The sequence below is a fragment of the Globicephala melas genome, chromosome 13 (assembly GCF_963455315.2).
Source record: "Globicephala melas chromosome 13, mGloMel1.2, whole genome shotgun sequence".
Lineage (NCBI taxonomy): Eukaryota > Metazoa > Chordata > Mammalia > Artiodactyla > Delphinidae > Globicephala > Globicephala melas.
Genome location: NC_083326.1, coordinates 59,496,336 through 59,510,349, shown reverse-complemented (window position 1 = coordinate 59,510,349; position 14,014 = coordinate 59,496,336). Strand labels below are relative to the sequence as shown.

Sequence of the window (14,014 nt, the reverse complement as noted above, 5' to 3'; positions counted from 1 at the left end):
GCATGCTCTTAAAATGAGGTCAAAGGGCAGCACGGACAACCCACTGCGTTTCCACTGCCTGGATTGGACTTGACAAAATACTCTGAAACAGCAGAACATGACTGTACGTGTCGGGGGAGGGGGGACAGCAGGGCCTGGCTGGGGGTGGGAGCAAGAGCAAAACAGATGCAAAGGAAAGGAACTCCCGCGGCAGAGGTACCTCCACGAAATCCTCTGCGTCCTCCTCCGCCTGCTTCCCTTGCCGCCAGTGTTTCAGCAGCCACCTGAGTTTGACGTAGAAAAGGAAGATGTTCTGCTTCAGGGAGCATAGCTCCCGCTGCATCAAGTACCTCTCGTCACTCCAGGTCTGCTCCTGCAGCGAGTTCTGCAGGGCCAGGCTGTGCACCTCCAGCTCCCGCCGCCGCAGGGCACACAGGTGCCCCTCCTCCACCTTGAACGGAAGAAAAGAGACGGTGTCACGGGTACCTGTCCCGACCTGGCACCCAAACCGAGGGTCTCTGCAAACTGCCATCCAATCCGTGTCATTCTGCACGTGGGACGTGAAACGCAGAAGCTCCCCCACGTTCAGTAAACTCCTTGAGAGGTTCGCTATTTACAAAACCTTGAGCGTTTTCTGATTCAGAAGCAAGTGCTCTTTCAAGGGGATGTGTCAGGATCAGTTTTCATCATGGAGTCTCTCGTGGTGTTTTTAGATGTTTCTAAACTCCGTCAGGAGAACTCTCTCTTGGAGAGAGGGCTCACAGATGACTTATATGCAGACCCCGTTTGCCTTCCACACGGGGGCTGGTACCCAAGGCAGATTGCAGTTGTCGAGGCCGAGCAAGGGGGAATCCTTCCCCTTGACTTCCTGGGCCCTGTGGTCCCCACAGCCCCTGAAAGAAAGAGGACAAGCTAGTACTAGACTGCACACAGGGTGAGCGCACAGGAAAGACCGACAAGCTACTTCCAGGCTTGAGACCTCACCTTCCTACCAGGTATGGGCGACACTCAGGGAAACAAAAGCATTGCTGGGAAAGAAACGTTTTCCATCACTATGTTAGTTGCTGCCTTTTCCACATGGGTATAGACACTCTTCCAAGCGGGAAACAACTGTTACGTGTCAATAATGACTAAGCAAAAGGGTACGAATAAAATCTTAACTTACAGATAAGGGCACAGGAATAACATCCCTAGTAGCTAAAGTGATACCTGGGATGAAAGCTTTCTGTTGCACAGACCAAAGAGAGGGTTAGAGCGCCAGCCTTATCGTTATCCTAACCTAATACCCCCTCTTGTGCCAAAAGCCAATGGGTGGGTTTGGTTTTGTTTCCCTGAAGAACTTGATGGGTGCTCTGAAGCCATGGGACCACGGGAGCATGACTGTGGCTGCCTGAGGTCGACACAGGTCTGACTGACGTGCTAAAGGCCGGTGACCAGCGAGGCCGCTCTGTGAGGCCCTGGGCTATGCGATCACTTGCATGGCCACTGTCGTGATACCAGACTGAGTTTGCACCTGAAGCTGGGATAACATAAAGCACTGGCGATTTCATTCACGCTCTCAGCAGCCCTGAGTCCCACCACCGGCTCGCTCCCCTGTGGATGCAGGACAGGACGGAGTGACGAAGCGTCAGCGCAGTTGCTGGAAATCCAGTGTCTGCAATTTATTTTTGTGTTACCTTAGGCTATCGACTGACCCTGGTAAAGTTTCAGCTGCTGAGTGCCGCTAACTCATGCTGTGCAGCGCCCAGTGCATGGCGGGTGCCCCAGAGGGGCCCCAGGATTGGCCGCTGGAGGCGCAGCCCTGGGAAGGGACTGTTCTCTTGGTCTTTTCATCCCTAACCTCCTGGAAACGACCCTTCCTGACTCGCTGGCTCTGACCTCTCCTCCAGGACCCCACACACTTCCCAAGTCGCAGAGTTCTGGTCCTCTACCCTCGGGGAGGTGAGGGGACCCCTTCCATTCCCCTCTGAACAAGCCTAGATGCCATCTCTCCACCTCCAACTGAGGACTGGGAGACTCTTCACACCCACCCCTTTATCCTGAATCCAAGTACTAGAAACACCTGGGACCCTGCCATTCTGCTAACGGCGTCTCCAGGGATAAATTCACTCAAACATGATTTCTGGTGCAATGCAAAAAAGTTAAATTACTTAGGAATTTACCCTTTACAGAAGGAACATTATTTCGTATTACCTAATAATACATGAAACTTGACCTATAAATGTAACTTTTAAAAAGGGGTGCACGTCTAGTGGTAAAGGAGGGTACCCGGCTCGGCTCTGCGTGGCAAGGTGCAGAAGGGGCTCCCTTAATCAGTTTTTGACCCATTTAGATAAGCACGACCACAGCAACACGGGGCTTTGGTGTAACGCACATTCCTTGCCAAAATAAGTTCTTGGATACACAGGTACCTTATTTTGCATAGGACATGCATTTAAAATACCACGGTGCCATTTCAAGATCAACTGGTTTTTGGTTTTCAAGATACAGATCTCTCTCAAGAACAAATACAGAAAGCAGCAGCCACGGCAATTCTGAGCCTGGGTATCTGTTTACGACTCAAGTAGATCCGGGGTGGCAGGAACTGGATGGTCCTCGGAGGCCCGTGGGCAGTGAAGTCCGTCTCCTAGGAACTCTAGGGAAGGACTGAGTGGATGAGGGATCAGGGGCCAGGAACAGGTTACTCTAAAACAGCTGAAAGAGCTGATAAGGCCACAGCTCAGTTAACGGCAGCTTTCTGAAAACAATGGGTGAATTGTGATGTTTCTCTCAGAAAATTAACCTAATACTGACAAAACATATCAATCTGCAGGACAGTGAAAGTTATGGACACGCTTTAATGTCCGGCGTTTAGGGCCCTTACTTTGCTTTGCTGGTCTGGCTGCAGGGAAGTTTAGATATTAGGAAGACCTTCCCGAGACCACAATGTCAGCATGGAAGTGCATGCTTTCGAGCAGGGAGGGAGGTAGTGATCTTTATGAGATCCCCAGGGGGCAGCTTGAAGGGATGTCCCTTCCACACGCCCTCCAGCCCCGAGCCCAGGCTGCCCAGCCTGTGCGGGAGACAGAGTCCTTATAGAACACCTCTTGTTCGTTCTCTCTCCCTCTCTGTCTCTCTCGTCTCTCTCTCGAGGGGCCCTGCAGACAGAGAAGGTGGTGCTGAACCGTGGTCTGTATTTACCTGCCGGATGGTGTCTGTAAATCTCTCTGCCTCCTCTTGATGCCGTCTGGCCACCTGCGCAAGCTGACCCTGCAGCTCCTTTATCGATACACTCTGTTCAGGTAAAATGGGGGAGCCCCTAAGCTGATTGGTGGGACAAAGGAAGGGGTTTAGTGGCAGCAAGAACTCGGTCTGAGCTGAAGACACAGGACAAACGTGCACAAGGCAGGGACGCACGTGGAGTGACATGGCACGCATGGGCGCAGCGGCAGAGGAGTGACTCTCGGCAGCTCCCCCAGTGCCTCACCTGGGCTCCGCCTGCCCTGCATCTCTCACCCCAGCAGACGGGTGGGTAAGCGGTACCCATCACTTGAGCTTCGGCCACCACGGTAAGACAAACCAGGCCGAGAGGAGGCAGCCCCCATAGCAGCTTCGAGATGGCTTTTTAAATGCAGGTGGTGCCTGAGCTGGCAGTCCTGATGGTCAAGCATGACCCCCTCACACACGGCCTCGTAGATTCACTGCCCAAGTTCACGTGTGCCTCTCAGTTGCATAGTTAAATGAGTTTGTACACTTTCCTGTTAGAGTTTTCCCTGCCCCATGGGAGGCCTGTCTTTCCTCCTCACATTCCCACCCAGGATGCTCTGGGTAACCGGCCTGGGGCTCCTTCGCCAAACAGACACACACGGTGCCTTGGAGGAGCTACATAAGATCTGCTCGCTACATTTTAGGTTAAAATACTTAAAGGAATCTTTAACATAATTGTTATTGGTAAAATCCATCTTTTATGTGCAAATGGCAATGAAAGAGGCCGAGCTTCTCCTTTTGAAATGTTTTTCAGAGATGGAAACGGTGTCATATTGAAAATCTCAGTCATCATTAAAATTGAGGCGTGCCATGCTACTCACTGGTTTCTGCTGCGTGAAGATAGGTGATTTATAAAGCTGGAGATTAGAGTGGTCTGTTGCAAGAAAAACAGTTGTCACTTCGCTAGTTCATTGTGATTACATTTAACTCATCTGTTGTTTCTCACCGAGGGTACCGTTGTTCTCCTCTGATATAAGCTGGTGTTGCCTGGATCGTCATGAGTGAAGATCACATCCCAAGAGTAGGAAATGCAGACAATAAAAGAGCAGAGCACTTGCCCTAGCACAGGGTTGACTACAAGAGAATTTACAGAAAGAAGGATGGAGACCGAATATCAGAGACACTGGGAACTCACCACTTTGAGATAAAATGTTTGAAAGCTAGAGATTTAAGGTCATCCTCTTTTCAAGAGACTCAAGAACTACTGAGAACGTGAATGCCTCTGTACTTTGCTGGTTACTAGGTATTATTACTGCAGCCTTTTATATCTACTAGGCAGAGTCTGGGGTTCTCTCTGAAGAGGGGTATTTCTCTACATCTCGAATTTACCCCAATGACTAATTTCTCATTTCTAAAAGTTCTATTCTTTTTTAATATGTGGGGTCTTTTACAGTACAACTTACTTTTTTGTCCTGTTTGCTGGCCCTTGGTCAATCTGAGAGCACTTCTTTTACAGTCTCTATCTGCTAATTTTAGGACGTGGAGGTCTCAGAGTGGCTCCAGCTGCTGTTGCGCTAGCGCCATGAGCGCATCTGCGGTGGTGGGGCATTAGCTAGGATCTCGAGTGTGGCCTGGGCTGAGGATGTGTCCGCAGATGGTCTTGAATTTGCAGAAGCCAGCAGCTGAACAGAAATTCTCCTTTCCTCGGGGGTTCTGCAGCTCCAGGTGACATCAGCTTAGAGCCTGGTCCTGGTGAGGCCGCTGTCCTGACGGGTACCTGGGGAGGCTCCACGCTGCTGGGCAAGCTGTCCTATTGCCCCCCACCAACCCCCGTCATGGACAGACGCTTCTTCAGCCTTTCATAAAGGGCAGTTTGCAGGGGTGGTCCTGGTTCATTTCTCTCCCTGTCCATTTTCAATTCTGAAGTCAATTCCAACCCTTGAAGATTTTCCTAACTTTCTTGGGAATAGAGCTCTATATTTAAAAGGACAGTAGATATTTTATGCAGCACTTTCTATCTACTGAGTGCCTATAGCTTTCGGCTGTATGCTGGGGACACAGCAGTAAGTAAGCGGCCCCCGACCCCTGCCCTCCTGGGGCTTCCCTCCTGCCCCTCTAGGAGTTTGGCACAGGAGTGCTTCCAGGTCAGCTGGTTGCTCTTCGGCCGGCTTTACTTTTTTTTTCTTCCTTTTGGCCATGCCGCACGGCTTGCAGGATCTTAATTCTCCAACCAAGGATTGAACTTCGGCCCTCAGCAATGAAAGCGCCAAGTCGTAACCACTGGACCACCAGGGAATTCCTCCAGCTTTACTTTTTCTTTTTTCTAAAATAAATAAATTTATTTATTTATTTATTTACTTTTGGCTGCGTTGGGTCTTCGTTGCTGCGCGCGGGCTTTCTCTAGTTGCGGTGAGCGGGGGCTACTCTTCGTTGCGGTGTGCGGGCTTCTCATTGCGGTGGCTTCTCTTGTTGCGGAGCACGGGCTCTAGGCATGTAGGCTTCAGTGGTTGTGACATGCGGGCTCAGTAGTTGTGGCTCACAGGCTCTGGAGCGCAGGCTCAGTAGTTGTGGTGCACGGGCTTAGTTGCTCCGCAACATGTGGGGTCTTCCCAGACCAGGGCTCGAACCCATGTCCCCTGCACTGGCAGGCGAATTCTTAACCACTGCGCCACCAGGGAAGTCCCAGATTTACTTTTGAGTTACATGCTACTCTGTACATTTAAAATATGAAAAGCCTCCGTATTTTAACACATTTGGTACCAGCCCAAAGCTCTGAATTATTAGATGTTAAAACGAGCACTGAAATCAAGCTGATCTTTTAAGAAAAGCAGACCTATTAATTTAGTTTCTACATATTACACTATTTCGTTTGGTTGTCATCTTAACAATTATATAAACTTTTTATTTTGAACAAATATACAGGCTTCTTCAGTGTCGTTCGATTAAAAATGTGTTCCTCTGTTTGAACCTCACCTTTGAAGGGTCACAGAAAAGGACCCTTGAAGTCCTATGAGGATGTTCATCTGGGACATTTGATTCACCTACAGCGGCTCCCATGTCGTCTGTGGAGGCTGATCAACGACAGAAACTTCTAGATCCTCCTCATCTACGACACATTTTACTCTTTTCTCGTCTATTTTTGCTAACGGAACATTAAACTCTATGGACAACTAATTGCTCCTTGTCAGGGTGCCATTACTCCATTGTTACAAAAGCCAAAATACAAACAGGCTGTGGCAGAAATTTCCATCCAGGGCCACACAACCGCCACATTCACAGCATTTTCACGCAACGCAGAGATCTCCTCCAGAAAACACGTACTTCCCCCTTCATCGCCAAGTTCCCGAAGGTTAGATTCTGAAACCATCCTCCGCCCACTCACCTGAGATTCTGATTAAGACATCGAACGCACTGACCTCGTCCCGTGCAGACCGTTTACGTGAATGGACACCCTCCTCAGTGGCCCCCAGGCTGTGGGCTCGTGTTCGTCTCGACACCACAGCCACCTCCCTGTGTTATTGCTGGGAAGCCCGCAGCCCACACCTGCCCCTACGTGGCGTGTCCCACGCCCATTTACACTGCTAATTTCCTGGCCATCTTCAGAGATAGTGGCTTATAAGTTACTTTCCACACTTAAGGAGACAACTTCACTATCTCGATATACCAAAAACAAACAAAAAAGCTTTTCATTGTAGCCACTTACTTATTACACACTGGCAACACTACTTTCTAACTAGGACTCCGTTCCGCCTGCATCCCTGTGACCTCATCTCCCGTGACTTCCATTTTGTTCTGGCCGGTTTCGCTACCCCTTCTTCCCAAAGTGGTTTATCGGGTCAACACCTGCGCACACATACTTGGCATAAACCCCACGTCATTTTATCGAGGCTGGTATGTCACAGCTGAGGCCGAAGGGATAGCTCGTTGATTAAAGGACAAGAGGAGGGGCTCAGGAGAAGATCTCTGAGATTTCTGACCCAGAAACTCAATCCTCTGGGCACAGGCTCGGTGTCATTTATGTGTGTAATCTGACCAGTGCCCGTGCTCGGCTACTCCTCATTCAGAACTATTTTTAAGGCACCCCACACATTCCAAACCACATATCCCGTACCCTGCTCTCCTTAACAAATGGGAATCTCTCAGCAGATTTGCCGGGAGCCACGGGGAGCAAAGTCAGGGAAGAATCCAGTGCCACATGAGAATCTCGCTGATATCTACCGAGACGAACGGGCAACAGTAGTAGTGGTCCTTCTGAAGTCTGGTTGCTTTGTTCTCCTCTGAGCAGCTAACTTCTGTGTGGTTGCATTAGTAGGTTAGTGGGTGTTAGCAGGTTGTGACTCCGGCTCTCTCTGGCTGTGACAGTTCTGAGGCTGGGTAGATACACCTTCCCCTCCCCCGAGCTTATCGTGTGCAGTCAGAGGGGCAGACCTCTCACTTCACAGATCTGTTATCTGCTAACACAGTACCCTGGAAGAAGGTAGTGTTTTTCTTTTTCACCTTGTTGTTGTTACCGCTGCTACTGGTACTGCTAGTACTAGTAGTAGTTAAGTTTGGGCGTTTAGCCAAACACCCAAATCTTGTCAAATAAGCACTTAACTTCTTTCCCCTTTCCCCAAACTTGAAAATCCATAAGGCAAGAAACATAGAAAGCACTTCACAAATGGAACTTGAGAAATTGGAACGGAGAAATTTTCTGAACTTCAGCTTAAGTTCAGAAAGTTGTTTCTTCTTTTAAGCCACTGATCCTGGGGCTCCTATCAGTCCCTCCACCACCCACTCCGAGGAGCTAAGGGCCAGGAGCTGAAGGAAATTCACACGTGTACAGGAGGAGTTGGCTATGCAGACAAACCAGGGTCATTTCAAGGGCAACGGAAGAGGTAGTAAAGAAAACTGCTAACAAGGGGGAAGGATGGATTGAGAGTTTGGGATTAGCAGATGCAAACTACTACATACAGAATGGATCAACAAGGTCCTACTGTATAGCACAGGGAACTATATTCAATATCCTGCGATAAACCATAATGGAGAAGAATATGAAAAAGAACATATATAACTGAATCACTTTGCTGTACAGCAGAAATGACACCCATGCCACGTGACGTGTGTCTTTAACCCAGAGCAGCTTCTCTGGCTGGGTTTCCCTGCTACCTGACGGAAGCTTTGTGCACTGTTTCCATTAGAGCCTCACAGGAAAGCAATTGTTGGCAATGAATTCGGTTGCATTTTCATTAAAAGGTTTTAAGAGTTCTGCTCCCTAGAACTGTCCACTGTACAATTCTTTAATCCAAAGTAATATTCGAAGACCAAACTGAGCAGTCTGTCGGGGTGATGTCCACCCCAGGGATGCAGCAGCTCCACTGAGTCCAGACCCTACAAGCGATCTCCACGCGGCTCTTCTCATAAAAGGGAAAACTATGGAGCCATCAGAGGGGTCCTAGAATACGTTTCATCTTTTAGAAAGTATTTTAATATACAATGTGTTTGCATCCATAATTGAGTTTTCTCTTCTGTGTGAAATGCCTTGGTGAATAAAAAATGAGAACAAAGGATGTTTAACTCCTGAGTAATTCTATTTCCCCTTCTAGAAAATGACGCTCCTGGACCTTGCCTTTGAGTTTTTTTACTTCCTCATTAAAATGTATAAAATTAAAGGAAACCAGACAGATGCTTAAAAGAAGAAACATTCCAAGGCAAGATAGCTGGCCACACAATTAGTCCCCCGGGGGATCTGCATTTGGAAACACCGCCCCCCACGGAGACAGAGCTCGGTTTGGAGGTGTCCAGGCCCAGTGGGGACCAGTCCCTGTTGTACAGGCAGCACTCCTCACAGGAGGGGTCGGGGTGGGGAGAGGACTGACCAGGCCCGAGGAAACGGTTCTGGACCCAGTTCCACCACCAGCCGGCTGGGGGGTGGGGAGAATTTGCTGACACTGCATCACACTCTTTCTTCTCATCTGCACAATGAGGGGATTCGTCTGAAGTTCCCTTCTGAGCTACACTGTTCAGTGACCCTAAGTCACATGGCAACAGCTAACTCTGCTAATTGACCTATTACGAAGGTTTAGTTTTCCCACAGCATTGTTTGATTCAACGAAGCATTTCCCTCTGTCCAAAACCACTACCAGTTTCTGAAGCTCTGCAAAGCACACGAGTCTGGGCAAGCGAGGAGCACGCTCATCACTCCAGCAGGATCCAGCAGGGCCTGGGGGGCGAGGAGCCCTCTGACACTCACCAGAGTGAACCAGACATGGTTACATGGGACATGCCCTGAACGGTGTATCAGAGGGAAGAGGGCTCCAGGGACAGGACCAGGGAGCAGCCCGTGGAAAACGAGGAAGGGCCACGGTGGGCAGAGAAAACGGGCGTCGACACCCCACCTCTGGCCATGGGTTTTGGTGCCAGTACCCCGTGTGCAGGACAGGGCGCAGACGGGCCGGTCGTGGCCTTACGTGTCCTATCATTTGACGTACTCTGATTGACTAGTTTTTGCTCATTTTTACTGTATATTTATAGTTATAAAATCATACAGGAAAAAAAAGAAAATCGGTACCAGCCACAGGAGCCGCAACACTCCTCGTCCTCTCCCCTGCCTTTTGGGAACTGCTATGATGCCTCAGAGCTGAATGGCAACATCCCCGCTGGGACTGATGAATGAAGACCCTTCATCCCGACCTTTTCTAATGCAGAACATACGGCTCTAACCCTGCAGTAACCTGCCTCAATGGGCAGTACCAGAGCCAGACGCTCACTCCTCGGGGCCACCTGTCCTTCTGCACTGGGTTGAATTACTTGCAGGGAAGAGCATTCACCGAGAGGACAACTGTTGCATACAATGGAGTATTTGTGGTGGCTCCCAGCTTTGTGGACATGGGTTGCTATGACAACGGACTGCTGAAGAGCCGCCGGGTCAGGAGAGCATCCCTGATTCTGCCCTACAACTGGAGCACCGGCATGGAAAACGTGGGGCGGGCCCACAAGACGCAGGAGGGACATGCTTGGTTTTCAGTCCTGCTTTCCTTACTGCCTGACAAGAAGCCACAGAGCACTCACCAATCAGTCTCATCCGCTTTGCCAGAGGACCCAGCAGAACTAGTGCCCCTGCCCTCACCCTGTATGGACCCCTCAGTTCAGTTGCATGCAATGGATTCTGATTCAGTTAAGTCTCCCCTGGTTCCACATCGCCCCCCCCCCCACCGTTCCGTAGGGGCCTCGGACCCAGGTAGGAACCCTCACACCATACACGGCAAAGGAGGGGAAGGAGGGGAGGGGGCGTGGCCGCTGGGACCCACCCCTGCTGACCTCCAGGTTGAAGCAGCTCTGGGCTCCGGGCCGGCAGCTCCCCGCGTCCCCGTCGGCTCGACGGTGCAGCTCCCGTGTGGCTCGGAGGTGCAGGGGCCCCCGCTCCTCCCCTCGCTCCTGCCCGGGCTGCCACTCCAGCTGATCTCTCAGTTTGGACTGTTAGGTGCACGGGAGGGATTTTTTGTTTTTGTTTTAAAATTTTAAACAAAACACAAAGGACAAGAGGGCAGGGTGAGGTGGGGAAGGTAGACAGATGACTGGAGAACTAGGGGATGAGGAAAAGCATGACCAGAGAAACCAACGTAAACACAGCGGCCTCAGAGAGAAAAGAGAACAGAGCCAAGATGAAGCTGAGCAAAATGGCGGGCTGAGAGATTGAAAAGCAAACAGAGAAAGAGGGAGAAAGCGGCAGCACGCTGGTTATGAGGCGCATGCGATGGGGACGCATGAGTCAGACTCGCCCGCAAGCGCACTACCCACGAAGGATACGGAAACAAGGCTCCTGCTGCTTCCTCTCTGCGGTCGCGCGGCGAAAGCCACAGTCCAGGGCGGCGCACGCGAGAGCAGTCCTGGGGCTACTCCACTCGCCGCCCGCTGCTCCGGGGGTTCTCTGCCGCGCTCCTCGCCCGGCCGGGCTGTGTCGCAGAGGGAACGGGTGGGCTGGCTGCCTACGGCCTTCAGGGCTGGACTGTCCCTGGGGCAGTGAACCCAGGCAGGGACGCACGCGCTCCCGGGAAGTCCGCTAATTATCCTGACCATGAAGTGCGTTTGTACTGCGTCTTAAACTCCTCTTTGCTTCTTCGTTGGGATGGCTGGTCGTTCGGGACGCCAAAACAAAAAAGAAGGGACAGACTGCGACGATCCTAGCGCTGCCAGCAGGATTAGCCTTTGTGTCAAGAGGGAGGAGCTCTTAGCTAAGAGCAGCGGCGGTGCAGTTAAAAATAAGAGGAAAAGGGAGAAAGAAACAAGGCGACAAAAGAGAGCTAAACCAAATCAAACCAAACTGGGGGGGGGGGGGTAAAGAAAAAAAGGAGAAACCCAACCAATAGAAAGGTTTTGGTTGGAACTTGAGGCTTTAGTACAATGCAGGTTTGCGATCATAACCAAGCAGCCGTGAGCAGGATGAGCTGCAGTGCGGCAAGGCCAGCGAGGAGGAGGAGGAGGGAGCAGGGAGGCAGAGCCAGGAGCCCCCTTACCTGCAGGCCCGGGCCCAGCTCCTTCCCCAGGTTCCCGACGGGGGAGTCCCGGGACACGGAGGTCACAGAGGACAGGAAGCTGGAAGACTCGGTGAGGTGGGGCAGAGGGGACAGGCCCTCCCCCAGCCGCTCCACCTGCTCCAGGAAGGCCTGGAGCTCCTTCCTGAAGGCCTTCATCCTCGCATTGAGGGTCCCCAGCAGCTGGGGCTCCTCCTTGGCGCCCTGGACGCCGGCTCCCGACAAGGCCCCACCGCCCTGCAGCGGCACGTCCGTGAAGCCGTCGGTGTCGGTGATGATGCGCTCCACGGTCCGCTCCAGCCGCTCGGCCTCGTGCCTGATGTTCGCCAGGCGCTCCGAGCCCTCCCGAGCGCGGAGCAGCTCTGCCGGGCACTCACCAGCCTCCGACGGCTTCCCGCTGCCGAAGCCCGACGTCTTCTCGAAGGTCTCCTCCGAGTCGCTCTCGCCGCCGATGGGGCCCTCCCGCCGGGGCTGCAGCGCGCGGCCGTCCTCCCCATCGCTCTCTTTCTTGCCCGCGTCGCTGTCAGCGTCGCTGTCGCGGGGACTTGGGGCGCGCGGGCCCGGGGGCGCGACCGGGTCACAGCGTGGGGCGCCCAACAGCAGCGCCTGGTTCTCATGCTGCAGCGTCAGCACCTTCCCGCTCAGCTCCCTGATCTGCAGCCGCGCCGCTTGGAGCTCCTCCTGCAGGGGCGCTCCGCCGCTCGCGCCCCCCGCCGGCCACGCGGGCTCCGGCCGCGGCTCGAACTTGAACTTGCTCAGCTCGTGGGTCAACTGTCGATTGTGGTCCTCGATCTCGGAGATGGACCTCCGCAGCAGCTCCGCCTCCTCCTCCACGAACTGCAGGTGCCGGCGCAGCTCTGCGGAGGACTCCAGGGAGTCCCCGAAGGGCGAGGTCGGAACGCCGGGCAGGGGCTCCCGGCCCGCGGCGTCGCGCTCGTGCTGGCCCCGCAGGTCCTCCATCTCCGCCTTGAGGCCCCGATTCTCCACCTCCAGCTCCACGATCTTCCGGCCCAAGATGCTGGCTTCCTCCTCCACCAGCTTCAGCCGCAGCTTCAGCTCGGCCTCCCGAGTGCTGGGCGGCCCGCCGGCCTCCCCCGTGGGGAGCGGGCTGTCCACGTCCCCGTAGAGGGCCTTGTACCTCTGCAGCTCCTGTTCCAGCCCGTCCTTCTCCCGCCCCAGCCTGGCCATCTTCCTGAGCATCAGCGAGCCCTCCTCTTTGGCAAACTGGAGCTGGCACCTCAGGTCGGCGCTGTCATCCTGCCAGGAGAGAACAGCCCAGAGGACGGTTATCTGAAAATACCCAGTGTTCCTGTTTGTGACGATTTCCCTCGCACCTCGCCCCCGACACACGCACACACAAAACACCGATCTTCCCATCAGTGCGTGGAGTCGCTCATTAGAGGGACCACGACAGAGCCAGGGTGAGCCCGGGGCCTTCACGGGGGCACCGGGGACTGCTGGTGGTGGCTTTGTCACAGAACAAAGGAAACCAAACAGTTTGGAAAAACGTGCACATGAAAACCATCACCCAGGAGATGAGTGAATGAGATGAAACCCAGCCCCGTCAGCAACGCGGCGACCCCCCCCCGCTCCGCCCCCTGTTACTTTGTGGGTCCACCCTGACAAGTGAAAGACCCCAGACCCCTTGCTCAGCCTGGGGCAGGTAGACGGGCCTCTGTGGCCACTTCCACCTGTTGCCACTTACCTCCTACCTCATCAGAGGGGTGGGCCAGCACCTCACAGGTATTAACAGGATGGGGAGGCCAGGTGACCCCAAATCAGAGCCCAGCTTTGCTGGAACCTGAGACACGGCAACCCAACTCTCCTCCTCCCCTGCCTCCCCTCCCCCAACAAATCACAGGGATGGCATGAGGACAAATCATGAGATGACGGGCATGAGGGTGCTTTGGAAGCCGAGTTGCACAGTAAGTACCAAGCTCTGACGGTTAGTATGAAATGGTTATTGCAAACCTAAGCCCGGGTGACTCGCACCCTCCTCTCCCCACGCGAACTTGACTTTGGTTACGTTCTGGCCTTTAGTGGCTGTAACACAGCACGAAATTAAACTCAGAAACCCAAGGCAAGGTGTTAAGTGGTTTAAAACCTGAGAAGTGGTGGTCATCGGGATCCCAGAGGGTTCTGGAGGGTCACCGGAGCAGGCTCGCGGCTACTAAAAGCCCACACTGCTCGGCTGCGGTCAAGAAGGCAGTTTCTGGAGCAACTGGAAAGTGGACTCTGCCTGCGCAGCGCAGGTCTCAACGCCCTGAAGCTGCGTGAACTCTTCATATTCAGTGGCTGGCAACAGTGACCGATTTCACGAATCATTCCTCTGGGAT

General features: G+C 53.0%; 1 protein-coding gene across 11 annotated transcripts in view; it reads right to left on the bottom strand.

The window, feature by feature from the left end:
• The window catches only part of MTCL1 (microtubule crosslinking factor 1), a 123,274-nt gene that overhangs the window by 33,911 nt on the left and 75,349 nt on the right, over positions 1 to 14,014 (bottom strand). For 10 of the 11 annotated variants that reach the window (XR_009566506.1, XR_009566508.1, XR_009566507.1 and 7 more), the window contains 3 exons: positions 11,661 to 12,935; positions 10,465 to 10,620; positions 200 to 430 (listed from right to left, as the gene is read on the bottom strand). Coding sequence is in view for 8 of the 11 variants with exons in the window: in XM_060311014.1 (XP_060166997.1) it covers positions 200 to 430; positions 10,465 to 10,620; positions 11,661 to 12,935 (1,662 nt within the window). In the remaining 3 variants the exon portion in view is untranslated. Of the gene's footprint in view, positions 1 to 199; positions 431 to 3,159; positions 3,283 to 10,464; positions 10,621 to 11,660; positions 12,936 to 14,014 lie in introns of all 11 variants that reach the window. The other variant, XM_060311018.1, reaches the window with a different exon arrangement.